Raw genomic sequence first — 20,794 nt, 5'->3', positions numbered from 1 at the left:
ATTGCACTTGTAAGTTTTCTTTGTGTCCGAGTTATTTATTTGTATAGTATTAACTTTCTAATTATTTTATGTGTCGCTGAAAAGATAAGTATTATTAGCAATAAATGTTTTATTATCAGTAAAATCGAACCGTCAAGTCTTGGAAATTTCATGACCCCACCGAATTATATTGCGGGACCTGCTCTGCACTGGGGCCCCACAAAGAACCCAGCTATATATACTTACGCTACGCACCCACGAGCCCGCACCTACACTACTGCAGTTCTCCTCGCTGATTCTACCCTTAGTAACGGCGTACGGCTGGTTGCTCGCCGCTAGGCGCTGAAAAAGGCTCCCTGTGCAGCCCTGACGTAGTACATGGCAATCATTTAAGTATAATTATTCCAAAATGAAACATTTCCCGGATATTTTTCCGAAAGCGAACGGTGGCCGATCGAGATGAGGTTTGGGGAGGGGGTGTGGACCCTAAATCGAAAATTGTTGCTTCGGGTATTTATTAGTTTCCGAAATTATTAATAAAAATTATTTATTCCTTTGAAAATTTTTTTTGACGCTGATGAACCCCCCCCCCCCGGAACCCTCCCTCCCGTCCTGCCATTTTTTATTTTTGATATTTTGTAACCACACTCTCATTTTTAATAGCGCCAATCTCACATCGATTCGCTACCATACTTTACGCGCTCCCGCACTAATCTAGCCCCAACCAATACTACTACCCGGGACAAGTTGGAGAGTGGAATGCGTTGTGTCGGTATAAGTCAACAGAAATATTGTTAAGAGGGGGTACCGTGGTAAAGTGATTAAAAAAAATCGGTAAGGTGTACCCTTTCTTTTATGCACAATTACCCCTGTATCTTTTGAACGTATTAATTGCCGAAGCTAAAATTTTATATTTGGGGTCCCTCTATACCTCTCATAATACCCACCAAGTTGCATCTGGATTGGCCACCGGTCCCTTTCGGAAGTATAGCCCATTTCCCTAAGGAAACATGTCATTTGAACGTGAAGAGTTTTTTGTTAAAAGCCATTTATGCATTTTTGAGGTATTGCGATTATTATGATTTTTTTCAAGAAGGGATTATAAAAAATCGATATAACTAATAAATAGTAATCATAAAGTACATAAACTATACATCATTTGAAAGCGCTAATTTTTTCAATTTTTCAGAAAACGAATCAGTTAAATATCTTCAAATATTAAAAAATTATAACCTTTTCTGTATGTTACACGATGAGTACATTCACCCCTCCTGCGTACTTCCTTCAGGCTAGAATAAAACTTTAATGTCACATTCTGATGACCCCTTCGTAGAATTATAATACAAACCTCCAAAAGTAGAAAAAATTCCATTTTGTGTAATTTGATATGTGAATTACGGTCAGGATCTAGATATATTGGCCGGTTGGTGCATAGTGGTCTGGAAAGCAGCATTTTCTTGGCCAAAAGTCGATTTTTCAAGTTTATTATTTTAAAAAAATTGACCATTCTTTAAAGCTTCGAAATCCAAACACATTACTCACCGCAGATAATTATGTGACCAAAAATAACATTCTAACGTCAAAATCATGAATTTAAAAGTGAAACGAAATCTTTTAACAATCATTACAGATATCGGAATACAGGTTTGTATTACAGTTTTATGCATGGGAGATGTATTTCAAGTATTTAATTGTGTCATAAGCATTTTTTAGTCCATATATAAATAGTGCGACGTTTATTAACAATTGAAGCTTTGAGAAAGGTTTTAAAATAAATGCTTAAACATGCTACACATCTGGTTGTTTTTGGCTACTACCTCCTGCAACCGTCAACCCCATTGCGGGGTTTAATATCGCCATGCCGCTTGAATAGCGGACTCGGACGGGTCAATTCTAGTTGGAAAACATCGATATGAAGATGTTTTTAATTTTGGCTATAAAATACCGCTTTCGAGATCACCGCATTGAATCCGCCATCTTGAATTTTGATTTTTTGGTGTCAGATTCGAAATCAGCAACCTCAAAAACCATTGATCACCAAGTTTCAGAATGATCTGATGAAATCTTGAATTTTGTCTACGAAAAGCCGCGTCTCCAGACCACTACAGTAAATCCTCGTTATAGCCCCGTTTTTAACATGCGTAGTACGCCCAGTGACTATCCCCGCTATTTCTAGGAATCCTTCGGTCCAGAGTGGGAGAACCCAAGAACGAGCGAGAGGGAACAAAAGAGTCGACGGCAACTTCGTGTCAACCAGTGATGCCAGAATCGTGGGACGTGTGACAAATGCTTACCAGGGCCGGCGCGAGGATGGTTGGCGCCCTTATGCAAGAAAATTTTTGGCGCCCCCAAATTTTTGCACCGGTATTCTTTTTAATATGTTTTTCCTTTACGGAAAACAATACAAAGAAGAATTACATTTCCATTTTTTTTATGTATGAATTGGATTCTTTTATTACTAAGCGTGCGATATAAGTAGTTATTTAAACGCTCCTTCGGTTGGCGCCGTTATGCGGCGCATAACTTGCATAATGGATTCCGTCGGCCCTGATGCTTACCCCCACTATGACCTACCGTTGTCTCCCACTATGGCCTGCCGTCTCCCACTATGGCCTACCGTCGTCCCCCACTTTCTTCCCATCGCGCTGCACACAAAGCATACCCCTACTCCTGTCCATGTAAGCTGCCTGTTGGGCTGCCGAGCACACGGACAGCAGTAGGGATATGCTTGTGTGCAGTGCGATGGGAAGAAAGTGGGGGACGACGGTTGGCCATAGTGGGAGACGACGGTAGGTCATAGTGGGGGTAAGCATTTGTCCCACGTCCCACGATTCTGGCATCACTGGTGTCAACTGTTTCGTTCGATCTCGCTCGCTTTTGGTTTTCCCACCCGCGGCATTGGCCGCACGGAATAGTGTCCGCAACGCGTGGTACACCCGCCGCCAGCCCCGTTCATCGGGTTTAATACGAGTGTTTACTGTACTGTGCAGTGCGAGTGAGGGATAACTCCCATCATGCCGCATTTCTGCTTCGGACGCTCTTTTTCTTAACGTTCTCGCTCTCTCTCTCTCTCTCTCTCTTTCTCTCGCGCTACGCCGTAAGCACGCATAAAGCTGACTGGAGGGGCCCATTTCTCCTTGATCGCTGTTTGCGAACCAACTTCAGATCGGCCAATATATCTGACCTCCATCTTAAATATAGTCTTTTCATCATACTCAGCGTGAACGCATTCAATATGTTTCTTTGTAAGAGATCCGGCATATTTATTTGCAGTATTCCCAGCAACCTCCTTTTGCGATGAATTTCATTTAAAATTAAATTTCTTAAAGTGAAGTTATTACACAAACAAATTCTATCTTTACTGTAATTTTCACAAATACTTTTAAAACAGAAAATTAATATAAGTATGTATAGTTACCAGTTTGGCTCGACAGGACGGTTAAAAAGTCATTGGCGACGGTATTTTCAAGATGGCTAATAGGTTTTACCATCGTGTTGTTATTTATGAATTCGATATCACAGTACCTAGCATTCTCTGATTCTTTTCCCTTCCCCACCCCTATCGGACTGTTTTTCCCTAATACTACTACATCCCCCTGAAACAAACAAAACATAGCTGTAAAAATTCTTAGAAAACATATTTAATTTCTATGCTAAATATCTTTCTGGCACAGATTCAAATTTTTTAAATCAAGTACGTAAGATAAACCATGTTACAAGATATATTTTTAAACCTTTCGGCATGTAAATGGACTTCATTTGTTAAGAGAGTTCAATAATTTTTTAACTTTTTTTTTCTTAAAGTGCACTGCACCAATTTTTATACTTTATTAATCAGAAGTAAAAAAAGCACGGTATAATACTCATTAGAATAACGATGATGGTGATATTACTACTATTGTACGAATACTACTACTACTACTTACTACTACTTACTACTACTACTACACTACTACTACTACTACTACTACTACTACTACTACTACTACTATTACTACTACAAATAATAATAATAATAATAATAATGCACACTCAGGTGAAAAAAGTGAAACACCCGATAAATGTTACAATAAACAGTAACTCATTATCTGGCTCACTTATTTTCTTAATTTTTTCATTTGAGGACATTTATATAGTTAAATTTATTATTTAAGAAATTCAAAAACCAAACAAATTAGTATCAGAAAAAAATGGGATCAGGGTATTACTTACTATTCTGTCTCGACCACTTAAAATATTAAATAAGCACAAAATTCGAATTTCAAGATGCTTTATTTCGTTGCCTTATATCAGCGCTGTCCAGCGATGGGGCCCCTCACGCGCCTGCTTCCCCTTCCAACTGTTCCTTCCCCACACAATGTTCACGGGAAATAGTAGCATTGACTTGCTGTGACGACGTATGTCAGTAATATAATACTCGTCATGTGTAGCGCCATAGTCGCTTCTTTAGCGTCGCGCGTATCCCTGGCGATGTGGAGGGGAGTTGGAAACCCCACAGGGCTCGCGAGCCCTGGCTTGGACAGCGCTGCCTTACATTCTATATGAATATTAACACTTAAGTTTTAAAAAATACCTATTCAAATCAGTCAGGCCTTTTCAGGTGTTTTGGGCGTTTTGAACAGATACCGACACTACTGAAAATTTAAACTGTCATATTATCTATTACATCTTCATGAGAGTATTTCAAATAGTTCAAATGGATAGGCGAGGTTTCTCCGAACAAAAATGAATCCAAATAAGACCTAATTCATATCACTTCTGATTCTGGAAACCAGTTGTATGTTACGTACACCGAATGAAAACGAATCTGGTACAGACTCGCACTCATACAATGGAAGAGGCACGAAGCGCGACATTCCCATCTATATATGATACATACAGGGTTGCCACCTCTCCGGTTTTGGCCCGGAGACTCCGGGATTTGAAGCAAATTTCCGGGCTCCGGTTTTACTGGACAAATCTCCGGGTTGTAGAAAAATATGAGATAATAAGAAATTGTGGTATTATACAATGGTATCAATATTATATAAATAAAAGTTATTAATTAAAAAAACAGATACTTTTAAATTCTGAATTGTTTGAGCTTAAAAGAATTGCACATGTTTTCCGGATATTCGAGAACAAAACTTTTTTTTGCTTTTTCCATCTGCAGGTTTATATTTGAATCTTCGGGTTGGAATGTGTGGCACTCTGGAATGTATATAGTGATAAGGTGGCAACCCTGGATACATACGATGTTCTGTAGCGAGGACCACAGCGCCACGGAACGCTACACGCAGTTCTGTCAGTAATCGACTCGATTCCATTTCTGACTTCTCTTTTAATACAATTTCTTTGACTTTTACGCTGATAATAATGTTAATGCGAAAATTATACTAATGCGAATTTAATATCATGAGCAATATTCATAAACCACAAATAAATAGCCCTACGGAATGCCTTTTTCAGCACACATAACACAATATCTTGCATACCTAGTCCCCTTTAGATAGTGTGTGTAATGTAAAATGATTATATTTATACGCAAAATACTAACACTATACCAACGTACATGCAGACTCATATATACTTAATATGTAAAAACAATATAAGTATTTACAAGAAAGTGTGAAAAATACATTAAAAGCGAATTAATTTCTTTTCCACCATTCTTTCAGTATTTTATTCTACAGAAATTACCGTTGTATACATCCACTATCCACTATCGAACATGTTGTAGGGGAGACCAGGGCTGGTAGGCCAGTTTTTCAGTTTTTGATTTTTTGTAAATTATGTGGACGAAATATCATTAAACCGGTTAGTATATTTTATAGAGCATACATTTAGCTATCTGGTTAAATTATTAAAGTTGACTCAATGTGACAACAATTAAGGTATTTTAATGTTTTTCTAACACCTTCCATGCTGGTCAATCAGCCCCATGATCGGGTTTGGTTGACTTACACTACTTACAGTATGGGGTAGGTTGATTATAGGTGCAATCAGTTAAGAAAATGTTATTAGCAACTTATATCAGTAGTAATAAAATAACACAATGTCACAAGAGTTGTTTCATTATAAAATAGTAATTTATTTCATTCATATTTTAATAATGAACAGAAAATTTTTCAAGTTAAACATAAATTATAATGTATTTATAACATAGTGCCATTTAAACAAAAAATAAAAATCGCTCTCTGAATAACAAAATAAGAATTTAAACCTTATTGACGTTATTAGTCAAACAGCTCTGACCGATCATTTTGACTTCAGTAGTCTATATAACCTTCAATTATTTATGTATAAACAAAAATACTATGTCAATAGATTGTCTAATAAACAAACTTTAAAATAGTCCCTTAACATTTATTCTATTGTAATTATATAGAACGAGAAAAAATAAAATCTTTATGAAAAAAATATTTACTTACGCAGTCAATTTTTCGACAAACGCTGATAACTGTTAAGAAACGTGCGATCGCGGGGTCGGACATAAATGCATGGCATAGTAGAAGTGACTTCTTTTTACAGTAAATATTTCCGCAGTAGAAGATATATCGGTGCAAAGTTATTAACAATTAGTCAACCCAGCCCTTGAGACAACCAGCCCCGGTCTTCCCTATAAAGAAATTATATCTTGCGAAGCAATGAATGTAACTATTAGATACTAGCTGACCCGTTATCCGGTTTCACCTGGGAATTATTTATAGGAATTATTATGATTCTGATTTTTTTTTGTGAAAATATTCACATTTATCTGGATTATCCAGGCATAATGAGAGGAAGTACATTTCGTGACACCAGAATTTACTGTTCGAGTTTTTAGGTGACATACAAACACACGAACATATAAACTTTCTGCTTTATGTATTAAGATGTTTCCCACGTTCTGTATAAATAGCCTATAATCTAATCTAGGACGCGTGTAATGTATACTCAAAATTTCATTGGAATCAATCATCATTGAATCAAATCTTTCATTGAGAAAAGGACAAACAAACAAACAGACAACGTTTCACTTTTATATATTAGTAGGGATATAGAAAAACTATATTTATTATTGCGATTCTGTAACGCTGTTCATGATATTCTATTCGCATTCGTATCATTTTTGCATTAGCATTATTAATAGTGTAAAAATCGAAGGAATTTTGTTACATCAGTACTTAGAAATTCAAACGAGTCGATTACTGACAAAACGGTCGCGTGAGCGGGGCTCTGGGATCCGCGCCAAAGAACATCGTGTCATAGATGAGAATGCCGCGCTTCGTGCCTCTATCACTGTGTGAGTGCGGGCCTGTCCTAGATTCATTTTCACTCGATGTACAATATTCTCTCGCTATGGGCTTGCTTTAGTATTCGGGCGAGCGGTCGCTGTCATTATATCGCTGAGGGCTCGCTGTCATTATATCGCTGAGGGCTCGCTGTCAGCCCCCCCCCCCGCGAGCTCTCGTTTTCTCTCACTCGCGCCATCGACGTCACGGAATCGTCTCCGTTACTCGCTAAGCGCTCATCGCCAACCCCGAGCCGCAAGCCCATAGCGATAAGATACTGTATAATTAAAAATAGTCTGAATGAGGTCGAGTTTAGATTCATTTTCATCAGAAGAATCTCACCAATCCATTGGCAATATGCCTTCCTGCATATTTAATGAAAAATATGATGGTCGACTGCGCGCGAGTGAGGGGTTCCAGAGGCGGATAAGTACAGTATTTATTCGCTAAGAGCTCGGGTTGGCCTACACGTTCAGAGCTCGAAGCTATCCCCGCCTCTTCTGGCTAACCTTGTCCTGCAAAGGCGAGTCAGACGGACTGAAAGCGAGTGAGGAACAGTACGAGACAGGGGAGGCGTTGATACATTGTCTCGTTCCGTCCTCCGGATGCCCGATACTCCGCCCTTTTCGTGCGCGACAGGCATGAGCGTTTAAACTCGCTCTCACCTTCGGCAAGGAAGAAGCGAGAAACGATCGCTCGGAATCGAGCCCCCTCTACGTTAAATGCTCCCCATCGGCTCCGAGCTCTTAGCAAATAAATACTGTACAAAGCAAATTTCGAATTCGATTGGTTTTCAAACCAAACATTATGACACTTCTCAAAGAATACTTTCAATGCTTTTCAAAAAGTATCGGCGTGAAAGGACGCTAGAACCGTGCACAGGATGCAAATTTCAAAACCTGAAAGCACGCCAATGCCAGTCGAAGTATTGTACTAAGATAGATTCTTAACGAGATAGAGTACTGATTTAATCAATCATGTTGCAAAATGCATGGTGCAGGTACTATAAAATAAATTTCATCGTGGAAACTATTCGGCAATGTCACTGGGTTGCTTTCTCAGGCGAAATAAAAAATAAAAAGCCTATTTATAACAAACATGCATTCATTGCATGCTCATGGTGTCAACATCTTTTAATTATTATCCTTATCATACACCTTATTATTGCAATTATAAATGTACCAAATTGCCTTAAAAAAGTAAATATTTTTCATCCAGGGAAATTTGATCTCGCGAACTTTTTTTTATTGTCTAAACATTTCTAACTACACCACGTCAACCTCAGTACTCGATGTTTATATTACAGTACACCTACACAACATGTAACTTTAACTGTTTCCGTATTTGAAATTATTTAATATCTATACCTAATATTTTACAGGAATCAACAGGAATCTATACGCTATCAGTCTGAAAAAGCATATCAAAATCGAAGTTATAGCAATTCGTGTCCTTTACTTTATTAGGAACTGTTAAACACTAACTCAAACAATGAATAGATGCGGTTTTTTATGGTAAAGCGCGGAACACATTACGTAATCCCTAAATAGAAAATATCAAATTGTAAAACTGTATGGACCAAATGTTCTGCTTATACAGGGTGCTCAGCAATAGGTGTCAGAAACTATAAGGGGTGATTGTACATGCCAAAATAAGGTGAAAATCAAGAATGACGCAATTACGTTTGAAGCTTCGTTTGCGAGTCATTAATTGTTGAAACTACGCGTAAAACGCGTCTGACGCGAGGGAATTATTGCTAGATTATTGCCGGCGCGCGTTAGCCAGGTGAGGCACGTCGAGGTCAGTGCCGTAGCCACGTAAAAAGACCCACTTATGTCGTAATCGAAATGGTGACACGCGCATTTCTAGATGGCAGCGGCACCTACTAAAGCAGGCTCGGGAATTAACTGCTCTTTTCGGCTGATTTTCAGAAGCAACGCCCTCTTTGTCAAGCCGCGCGTCTTGGCCCCCGCAACGATAGGTTCCCTCTCATTCACACTTCATTTTCTCATTCTTGTCGTCGGCGACATGAAAAGCGAGTCAGGAAGTGATGAGGATAGCGACGAGTCTTCATCGTGAGGTGGAAAGCGATAATATATCGAGAGAATGCTGTATTTAACGTTAAAGTTTCGAATGCTCTATCTATTCTATTGGGAGCACTTCTAACAATCAAGTGTGGTGGTGCAGTGGTTAAACCACCCACCTCCCCAATTGAAGCTAAAATGCACACAGGGCATTTCCGGAAGAAATAAAGAAAGAGCTATGCATTTGTAATAATAGTTTTTTAATTCGGTGTTCGTGGTGTTTAAAGTATTTGTTTCACATGTTTCTATGATACGTATCATGATACATTTAATAAAATATTATGTGAGATCAATTGTTAATTTGAAGTATCATATAATAAGTGTAAATGATTTTAAATTATTGTATAAAATGAAAAGTCGTATGGTTTAGTATGCATTGTAAAAAAAAAATGAGACAAAAAATAAATATAAACGGAGTTGCAGCGAATCTAAATCCCGCGCGCAAAAAGTTTACGCCCGAAACCATGTACCATTGGCTTCAGTATTTTAAGCACTATCGATGTACAAAAGATCAACAAAAAATCAGCGTCACACTTCGGGTCCTTTGCTCGCAAGTATTTGCGTCAGGCGTTTTTAACGCGTATATTCAATAATTAAATACTCCGAAACGAAGCCTCGAACGCAATTTCATCATTCATGATTTTCGTCTGATTTTAACATGTAAAACCACCTCTTAAAGTTTCTGACACCTGTTTCCAAATGCCCTATATACTGCGTCTTGATGATTCGTTCTACGCAACCGTATGTGTACGGCGAAAGAGCTCCTTCCCAGATACCTTACAAACACAGAAAGCACAAAAAGAGTGGGAGATGTGTGCGCATCGCTTGTAGCATGAAGTTAGAAGGCGCCTATGAAGGAGTTCCTTACGGTTGCCCGAAACGAATTACCAGGACCGTCTGCATCCACAATATAATCAGCCTGGGATTAAAGCTACAAGTAAAAGTCGATACGTGATTATTAGGGGGCAGAAATCATTTTCTTCATATCCTGAAAGCACCATGCAATTACAAGGACATACAAGGTGATTCAACCAAATTTTCCAATACAATTTTGATCGTAAATTTCTCAATAAATACCCAATTTAGACATACAGTGTTGTCCTATTATGGGGACGGATCCTCCGTTCGGTTAAGAGAACATTTCTATCCTCGCTACATACTTCTTTTGTAGTCACCGCGGCAGGTCTGTGAAGATAGCACCCCCAAAAGCGATTTTTTAGAAAAACTCGACGGCATTTGTTTGTCCATCGTTTGCTCACGTTTGCCCAATAAAATTTTTCGTTTGCTCACTCCTCAAAAAAAAGTTATGAACAAATTAAAAAAAATTGTCATCAGCACCCTCCATCAACACTTTTCAATTTTTGAAAAGTAGGATACGATTGTCCACGATCTGGCCACGTTTGCCCATCCTCCAGAGCCGAATTATTCATAAAAATCACGAAAAAGAAGGGCCCGGTTGAACCGAATGTGTGGGGAAATTGTCATCAGATACATTAAACTTTTATATTAGAAATAATTAATAATTCGATTCTGCAGGGTGGGCAAACGAAATCATGGGGTGGACAAACGTCTTCTACATCTAGACTAACGAAATTTATCGTCGGGCAAACGATTTTGATAATTTATTCAGAAAAAACGAACTTAAATGTAGTCGGTTCAACCATGCCCTTCTTTTTCGCGATTTTTATTAATAATTCGGCTCTGGAGGGTGGACAAACGAAATCATTGGGTGGGAAAACGTGGCCAGATCGTGGACAATCGTATCCCACTTTTCAAAAATTGAAAAGTGTTCACGGAGGGTGCTGATGACATCGTATAGACCATCGTGTAGACGGCATCGTACAGACCAGGGGTGTCGAACCGCCTGCTCCGTAGAGCCATAGGAGAAGGCCCCCCCCCCCCCCCCACCTACTTCACTCTGATGAATTTCTCCTCCGGGTGCCACACTGTCTCCCTGCCGGGTCTCGTGCAACGCCTGAAGAAAAATAAGTGGGGGAACCGGCTGACCGGGGGCCCGACTCGTGCGGCTCTCGGAGTGGGAAAGTTCGACACTCCCGGTACAGACCAGCGCCGTTCAGGAGTTGTATCCCCGTATGGGGAACAGATCAAATAGCCCGGGGCAGACACGAGCCAGCGGCGAGTATGACACGCCACACCGGGCAATACGGTACAAATGCCAGGATGAACAAGGACCGTTGCGTCAACTCAACAGTATTTGAATGAACCTACTAACACATGCCTGCCTACGCATCTACGAGCCTGTACAACCGTTCCTCCCCACTCCGCTGTAACGATAGCTGATGTTACTGCCCGGAGCTTTGCCCACAGCGTTAGCCCTGGGCAGTGGCGGGCGCCCTTGCCCACCAAACCATAGGCTGAACGGCGCTGGTATAAACGAAAAACGAGCCGAATAGCAGAGCGTTTCATTAAGAGAGAGGTTTGTCCACCGAACGGCATCTCCTTAACGGGACAAATCTGTATTATGCCTTAATACTTATTTACTCAATTTTTAATGTTCTTTTCATTTTCATAGATAAATATACTGTATCCCGGTTGAAAAATCAAGGTAACTCCCAAAACTGTATGTAGAAAAAAACAATTATTCTAATGTATGGCCCCCTTGAAATCATACAACTTTTACTTCATACACTTTTTCGTACAATAGTGTAAGACTGATTTCAAGTTGTCAAGTTAGGCGAATCACCCTGTATAGAAAGATATACAAAACAGGACCTACACCGCCGTTCATAAGTATTAGGGTATCTACTGTTGTGGAATCATTGTGAAAAGCGTTAATTTATTAAAGAACTCACAGTTTGTGCAAATGCAACAGCTATCGTGATATCTATGAACGGCCGTGTACATTTACATTTTAGTATTCGAATCACAAACCGCTCCTTTTAGTACCTAATGCTTCACATTTTTTGCACCTGAGTGTATTTACATGAAAGTTGAACCAATTAAATCGTTTGAAATTAGGAAAATTTTTATTAACAACCTTTGCTTTCAATACAATAATCATACATAATACAACCTTGATCTGATAAACTTTTCACTTAATGAAACCAGAGAAACATAAAAATATATGTAATGTATAAAAAATAAATACGTTGACATACAGTAAACTCTCGCTATTAGCGCATTTCAACTATGCGTTCAATGTGTGTCGAGAGTGAGAGAACCCGAGAGCGAGCGAGAGGGGACGAAAGAGTGATACGACGCGACGTTACCGTTGGCTACGAAAGAGAGAAAGCATGATACTTTGTCTCGCTTCATCTTTCATGTGTCTGCGCTGTTTCTCTCTCGCACCAAGGCCGTCTCGGAATCGCCGACGCTATACGTTGAGCGTCGCCGCCAGCCACGAGCGCATGCCTATAGCGAGAGTTTACTGTAGCACTTACATTATTGACACTAAAGTATATCTCCAAATTCATTATTTCCAACATATCTGCTACTCGTTTAAACAATTTACCATTTTGAAATACCTTACAATAACTACTTAAAACTTTAGTGACATTTTATGAAGCAGATCTTTCAACTTATTTATAATTTTGAATAGAAATACATCTTCGAAACGAATTTTTGATTAAAAAAAATTATACGCATACTCCAAAAACCATTCTATTTCTTTTTTTTTTTACTTATTTGGAGTTTCATAAAAGAATCAAATACAATGATATACAATGTTATATTTTTCGACGTTATCATTATATATACTTCATATTTATTTCGATGATGTTATTTAATATATATAATTACGTAAATAACTAAATAATAATTGAAAGTGCATAAAATTTCAAGACCGACGAATAAAAGAAAACTATTTAGAATAATAATTGAAACTCACCATGGAATTTTGTACGAAGGCATTTGTTTCTGTAGAAATCTCATGTGAACTAGAATTGTGTGGAAACATTGGGCTCAGTTCTTCTTTGGCAGGCAATGCATAGAAACCAAGATCTAAAATGAAAATAAAAACATATGGTAACCTATTAATAATCATCCATTACTGTTACAAAATAAAAATAGGGATTAAAAATAGACTAAAAGTATTTAATTATTAGATATTTCGATCATATTTTAACGTCTTATTGACGAATGACGCCATATGGCGTCAAATTAAATACTGCTTCTCTTCAGTGACACGACACTGTATGCTCTGTTTCATTTATTATTTCATTTAATTAACGAAATATTTACGGCTTCCTCAAATACATGACACTATTTATTTATGAAAAATAAATACTTTGTTGCTAAGTTAGGAAGGATAAAAAATAGCCATGTAATATATTGCGACAAACTACAATTCTCTTTTAGTATAATGCAATGCACAAGCACAAATAATTCATATTGTGATTGGTTATTTTTGCATTTAACGCGACTTGCAAAACAACGCAGATACAAAAGAATAATTCATAGAAGGCTAGTAGCCTTGTATAGTATACAGTAGAAAATAAATTAATTATAAAAAAAGTGTGCTTTCAAACTTAAATCAAGTTGTAAAAATTCTAGATATTACAAAACTAAGTAGTACCAACCTTGCAGACTATCACTATCAATGTGCTCCTAGCTCCATGCCAGTGGAAATCTATAACACAAAATCACATTGCATTACATTGATCTATTTTTTCCTGGTTATTTATTATTTCATCATAATTATCAGTATCATTCATATATTGTCGCAAGTTTGAATTTCTCACTATTTACAACCACTGAAATAAAATGCATTTTTCTAGAAATTGATCATGCTGAGAGTTAAGTAAAATTAATAGTCATTTAATGCTCAACAGAGAAATGTAAAATTATTAGTCGTAAATAATAAATTAATATATAATCTTAATATATAAAGCAGAAAGCTTCTATATGTTTGTGTATCTGTCCGTCGCCTAAAAACTTTCGAACGATAAACTCTGAGATCACGAAAAATGTGCCTCAGCTCATTATGCGTGACTATAGTCGAATTAACGAAAGAAGGAACCTTGGGACCGGGGCCAGAATTTGCGACGTTGCCGCTACTCCAGGCTCGTGATTGGTGCTTCCCCTACGCGGCTCCTTACGCCTTGGCCAATGACTTTCGACTACTTAGCTGTGGGCCTAGAGTAATTGTAATCCTTGTCGGGTGTATATGGCTATCCTCTTCCAGAGGGCGAACCTACCGTCCTTCTCATAGAGATTTGACAGAGTGTCGAATCTTATTGGCACGCGCCATGCAGAATGAATGGAGGACAAGTCGAGGAATACAGGCTCATAGGATTCTTATTCTATTTAGCGTTATTCCACGGCAAATCGATCACTTTTTGCACTCGATGTCAGGGATTTTGTTCAAACTGAAATATTACATAGGAAGAGATTTTAGTCATCACTTTGCTGGTTTTGAATTTGTTAAATTTTTGCCTATTTTCATGAAACCGAGCTGTACCTGTGAATTTTTATCTCGGAAACTTTTAATCGTGTTGAATTCATTCTTTTTTCATTTTAATCTCGAAATTGCGGGCTATTCTAATACTCATTTTTAATACTGAAAAATTAATTTTGTAATTTTGAAAATTATAACCAAAGTTTTATTTTGCAAATTTCACGTACGAAATATTCTGCTTTCGAGAATGGAATTTTGAAAATTAACGTCAGCATGAGCTGTTATTAACCGATGAAGAATTTCATTAACTCTATATTTTGTAACCAAGTTCAAAACCTGTTAAACAATGACTCAAACCTTTCCATAATTTCACGTGATTCACAAAATACATATTGCATTCTGATCAGTCTCTAAAAATGCGATCTATTTGGCGTGGAATGACTTGTAGATGAAGGAATCTGTTTTATCGAGCGAGTGAGAGAGACACAGTTGCGCTTAAAGATAGAAAGAGACGTCCGATCTGCTACACAACGTGGCAACGTCGCACGAAGTACGGAGCAGGCATTGGGCCTCTCCCGAGCCACGCGCGCCGGCCTACGGGCCGCCCAGGTGCCTTCTTTCCTTAATTCGACTATAATGCAGATGAATGTGGCCATTTCTAACAAAAAAAATTATAAAATCAGAATGTAAATTTCGGGCGAAGCCGAGTAGTAAAGTTAATATGATATATACAGTAATGTCTCGAAAGAAGGATGCCGTCTCTGGCTCGAAATGAGGTGATCGCCATCCCCTCCACTTCTGTTAGTGCCGCAACGAATGAGAATGAATGGAGAGCCGAAAAGACTTTCTGGCTCAATCAATTTATCAATTAGTAACTCTACAGGGCCATAAAACGGAGAAGCATTGTACAACTTCGCTTAACGGGTAACGAATCTTTGCTATCTTATAACTACTTAATAAATCATTTCTGGATATAGATTCACATGATTTTTTCTGAACTATGTGACTTTCTGAATATGATGTATCAATTTGGCACCAACCTATTAGGACACCCTGTATAAAAATGCATACATAGTGTATACAGATTTGTCCCATTAAGGAGACGCCTCTCGGGGGACAAACGGTCCCCTTAACGAAACGTGTGAAATTAGTGAGTTGCACGATTGCAGCTCGCATAATAAATAGTAAAATCAGAAAACTAAAAAAAAACAAATTCAAAAATAACACAAAAAACCCCAAAAACAGAAAAAGAGCTACAAAACTTTCTACGTCCACGTCGTTAGCTCTGGCTAACGCCAAAGGAAAGAATAATATATGAATGAAACTGCTGTTATTCATTTAGGCTTGTTTAGGTTGGCAACACTGTTTCTGTGTAAAATTTCGATACTCTGACCTTAGAATTAGATTAGCGATATCAAAAAGCCTTAGGAACATTAAAGTTCAAATTTAAAGAATTCCAGTATATGCCATACCGTTCGCGACCGGACTATACTATATTGGCCACCTAAGAATTTGGGTACTTTGCCGGCCATTTTGGTGGTATATATGGATAAATTTTAAGTAAATAAAATTTACAATTTCAATGAAAAAAATCCCGGCCCTCTAAAGGTTAAAACACAAAAACTACTTATACTTATAGTTGTTCAAATCTCTGACTTAAAGAATTTCTTTTATGCAAATGTACCTAACAGTAAAGGAATCTGTAGATACCGCGGTTATGCGTGACTCTGTGTTCAACAATTTTGTTGGTATACCTACTTTCAATATATATATATATGATTGTATTATAATACAATACTATACATTGTACAATACTATTGTTGAGAACTACTTTATTAGGAGACTATAGATATCAGAACTTACAGATTTTAAAATTAAATTATCTGTTTTTTCGATCCTTTAAGTATTTTCACTTTAAAAAAATTCAATATAATAAGCTTGTATGTAAATAGTCCTGAATCCTAACAAAATTATAGTCGTTAATAATTTAATGTTCATCATGTCAATTTCTTTTTATTTAGCTAAATATTTAATGATATTTAAAAATGTTTCCAATGATAAAAACTACGTATATAATGAATGATATAAAACAAATATGAAAAGATTTTAAACGTGCAAACTAAAATCTGTAAACACTGATCAGAAATTTAGTTAAATTAATCAATTTTTCGAGACTTCGCATTGCCTGACAAAAATACTAATTCGTGCATAAACAGAATTCAATCTAATGGAACTATAGATTACAAATTTCTCATTATCCTCAACAAGTATTACTAGCTGACCCGTTACCCGGTTTCACCCGGGAATTATTTATAATATTTCCAAAATAAAAAAGCCTAAATAAAAAACATAAATGGCCTATAATTTAATCTAGGATGTATGTAAGGTATACTCAAAATTTCATTGAAACCATTGTACCGTTTAGGCGTGAAAGAAGGACACACAAACAGGCAACGTTTCATATTTATATATTAGTAAGGATTGCATACAGAATATCCCATTCGACATGACTAACGTAAATATTTCCATCGTTTTTAACGGTACAAAGTATTCCACAAGGAATATATTTGTTTAAAGAAGTTTCAAAGAACTGTTATGACTGTTACACAGATTTCTTCCAAAATTATACTTTCCAAGATTTCAAGTTTATCCAATTTCTTTTTCTGCGATGTTTGCTGATACAGTATTGTAGATGACCCGGGGCCAAACACAATAACCTACTGCAACATGACATGTTTGAACAAGGGGAGGACACCATGTGGTAGACACCGACTTTGATGAGCCTTGGCACGATGGATCTACAGGGTGTCCCACTAAGGAGTGGACAGCGCGATATCTCTTAAAGTATTGTCGATAAAAATATAAAAAAAATAGGGAATTGCATGGTTCGAGGGGGCCCATTTATTAGCGCGAACGAATTTTGTTTTCGATTATTATTTTAAAAGATACGATGGTCAAGTTCGGTTTTTCAAATGGAACTATTTTTTTTGAAGACCTGAGTTGATAGTGCGTTCCAAGACAAATTCAATAAGCTTTAATGTATACACTTTATTTCCACTGGTTTTTAAGATATTGCGCTTGCAAAATTACTGATTTTCACTGGAAGAAAACCCTCTGGAATAGGAAGGACCGGGGTCGGTCTTACTGGCGCTACGGGTGGCATTGCCTGTTGAAACTGATACCTACCTGCCAAAGGTCTACGACAGGGTTCGCAGGCCCAAAAGCTGGACAATTCTTTTCCATCAGAAATGCTACTTAGGTAGGTACATCTGCGGTATCGAGAAGCGCATCGTTACTTTTATTTCGCACTTGCTTCTACGCTCGGATGGCCGGTTCTTTTGGGAGGGATGCAAGTTGGATTGGTTAGGTTAGGAGGAGTGAAAGTTGCTAGACTAAATTTCAACCATAGGGAGCAGATTGTGTCAAAAGAAAAGAATTGTCCAGCCTTTGGGCCTGCCATTTCTGGCGTAGACCTTTGGCAGGTAAGTATCCATTTCAACAGGCAGTGCCACCCGTGGCGCCAGTAAGACCGCCCCCGGTTTTTGCCATTCCAGAGGGGTTTCTTGCAGTGAAAATCAGTAAATTTGCAAGCGCAATATCTTAAAAACCAGTGGAAATAAAGTGTATACATTAAAGCTTATTGAATTTGTCTTGGAACGCACTATCAACTCAGGTCTTCAAAAAAAATAGTTCCATTTGAAAAACCGAACTTGACCATCGTGTCTTTTAAAATAATAATCAAAAACAAAATTCGTTCGCGCTAATAAATGGGCCCCCTCGAACCATGCAATTCCCTATTTTTTTTATATTTTTATCGACAATACTTTAAGAGATATCGCGCTGTCCACTCCTTAGTGGGACACCCTGTATGTTGAAAATAAGTAAATAGGTGGCCGAGCGTTTCTGCCAATGGGCCTTAATAATAGAGATATTTACATGTAAATTATTAAAAATTTCATAGTGGCCGTGGGGTTTTAATGGGTAAAAATCCGAAACTACCCTGGCGCTCCCGGGGGATTCCCCTCTGAAGGAGTCGAGCTGCATTTTTAAGATTTCCACAAGTTAAAAAAAAAAATTTATAAAAAAAAATAATTTATATTTTTTTTTTAACGTGGAGACATCTGCAAAAGGCACCCCGACGCCTCCAGAAAGACATATCCCGCGGGCGCCAGGGTAGTGTGGGACTTTTACCCACTAAAACCCCACGGCCACTATGAAATTTTTAATAATTTACATGTAAATATCTCTATTATTAAGGCCTATTGGCTGAAACGCTCGGACACCTGTTTACTTATTTTCGACATAGATCCATCGTGCCAAGGCTCATCAAAATCGGTGTCTACCACATGATGTCCTCCCCTTGTAAGTTGAAAAATAAGTTAGAAATAGTACATAGTAGTATTCAACTCTTATACAGGGTGTCCTATGATATGTGCGACCCAATGCAAGAACAAAATTAACACTTGGAAACGACCAGAAAGGTTCATATAAATATATGTCCTATTTGACCTTGTTAACAAGGTGTACCAAGTTTTGTGTTGTGTCAACCAGTCTTCACAGGAGAGACTTAAAATAGTGACTATCTTGCATGTCAATGTTAGTTGCATTTGCTAGAAACCTTGTACAATTCTATAACTACGTATTTCTGGAAACAAGATTTTAAATGCGTAAGTAAAAATTCAATGGAAGTAAATCCAGGGAGCGGAGGCTTACGGAGAGTGTGAACAAAATAGTTCAAAATTTGTATGTAAAACACTGAGCATCATTTTTATTGCAAACCATTATTATTATAAACAGTTAAACGAAAGTAGGAGGCCTAACATTGCTCTTCAAAAGTATTATTAAAATTCTCTCATCTTTAAGCCAAGGATTAGATAGGGCTCATGTTTATATGAACTTTACTGAATCATATTTTCAAGTGCTGAATTCGTCCCTGAAGTTAAAGCCACATATTATGGGACACTCTGTACGACTTCACTGCCAATTTAATTTTTTAGTGCTCAAAGTGAGGATCACTCATTTTCATATATATTTCAATGTAAGAAGTAAAAGAATAAATGAAATAAATAAAATAAGTCTGGCATCAAACATTAGAAACACCATCAACAATATGGTAAACAATAGATAGTCGTAAAAAAATAATTTGTTTCATAAATGCATCTAAATAGGTACATACAAAAATTTCTGTTTTTGAGAAAAGTCACCTAATGTTCCTGCTGCATGTAAGTCATTGAATTTGCGATGACATCAACTACAACATTACGTCAATAAAAATAGTCTGATAACCATGAAATAGGGTAGAGTGGGGTTAAAAGTCCCGAATACAAAATCTCTATTTCTAAGCAATGTATTGAGTTTCGCAGTATACTATGTAAAAGGCGAGAAGAAACGGAGGTGACCAAAGAGTCGCCAGTCGCTCCTGGACGTTCGTGCAAATTACACAACGCCTTCGTTATTTTACGTAACGAAAACCAAAAGAAACACGTCGTCTTTATTGTTTCATACAAAGTAAACCACAGTTTAAAAGCGTATCAGCCAAGTACGTTAAGATTGTATGTTCCTTTAGTAATGTGTGCATGATATTGTTTATTGTTGAATGATAATATTTTCTAACGTATATATCGCAGAAACTATAGAGGTACCATTGGGGTAAAAAGTCCCTCAGATTGAAAACATATATTTTATTATTTGTTTTCATAATAAGATGGCCAAAGTATAAAGAAGTGATGCCAAAGTCTTTAAATAGTGTTTTTGTTTTGTTAAAGATTTTTTGTTAAAGAAGTCATGCTTTCGCTTCAATATTGTACCTATAGGTACCAAAAAGAATTAGTTTAATAAATATTTGTTGTTTTGAAAACAGTTTTTTAGTTATTTAGTTTAATATTACACGAAAAGGCATTAGGGACTTTTTGCCCCGTGCGTGGGGCAAGAAGTTCATTTTGCATTGACAAACATTTTGTGGTATAACTCAACAGAAAATAACAATATCAACAAACTAACTTCGTGAACGTAAAACATAATAGTTATAGTTTATACAAAATAACACCAGATATCTCTAGACTGTTATTACTAACTTTTACATAGGTTTGTATGAAAAGCGGACTTTTAGCCCCACCCTACCG

The 20,794-nt window shown here is 37.4% G+C and overlaps 1 protein-coding gene and 1 long non-coding RNA gene across 3 annotated transcripts in view; one reads left to right on the top strand and one right to left on the bottom strand.

The window, feature by feature from the left end:
• LOC143368081 (uncharacterized) overlaps positions 1 to 20,794 on the top strand; it is a 252,336-nt gene that overhangs the window by 218,445 nt on the left and 13,097 nt on the right. The gene's annotated exons all lie outside the window — the stretch shown is intronic.
• Gw (trinucleotide repeat containing adaptor protein gawky) overlaps positions 1 to 20,794 on the bottom strand; it is a 151,029-nt gene that overhangs the window by 125,161 nt on the left and 5,074 nt on the right. The window contains exons 2-4 of the mRNA XM_076810324.1: positions 13,855 to 13,904; positions 13,164 to 13,276; positions 3,398 to 3,575 (exon numbers count right to left, since the gene is read on the bottom strand). Coding sequence (XP_076666439.1) covers positions 3,398 to 3,575; positions 13,164 to 13,232 — 247 coding nt within the window. The 5' untranslated portion in view covers positions 13,233 to 13,276; positions 13,855 to 13,904. The remainder of the gene's footprint in view (positions 1 to 3,397; positions 3,576 to 13,163; positions 13,277 to 13,854; positions 13,905 to 20,794) is intronic.

This window comes from Andrena cerasifolii, chromosome 4, assembly GCF_050908995.1.
Source record: "Andrena cerasifolii isolate SP2316 chromosome 4, iyAndCera1_principal, whole genome shotgun sequence".
In the NCBI taxonomy this organism is placed as follows: Eukaryota; Metazoa; Arthropoda; class Insecta; order Hymenoptera; family Andrenidae; genus Andrena; species Andrena cerasifolii.
This window is presented reverse-complemented; position numbering and strand designations above follow the sequence as displayed.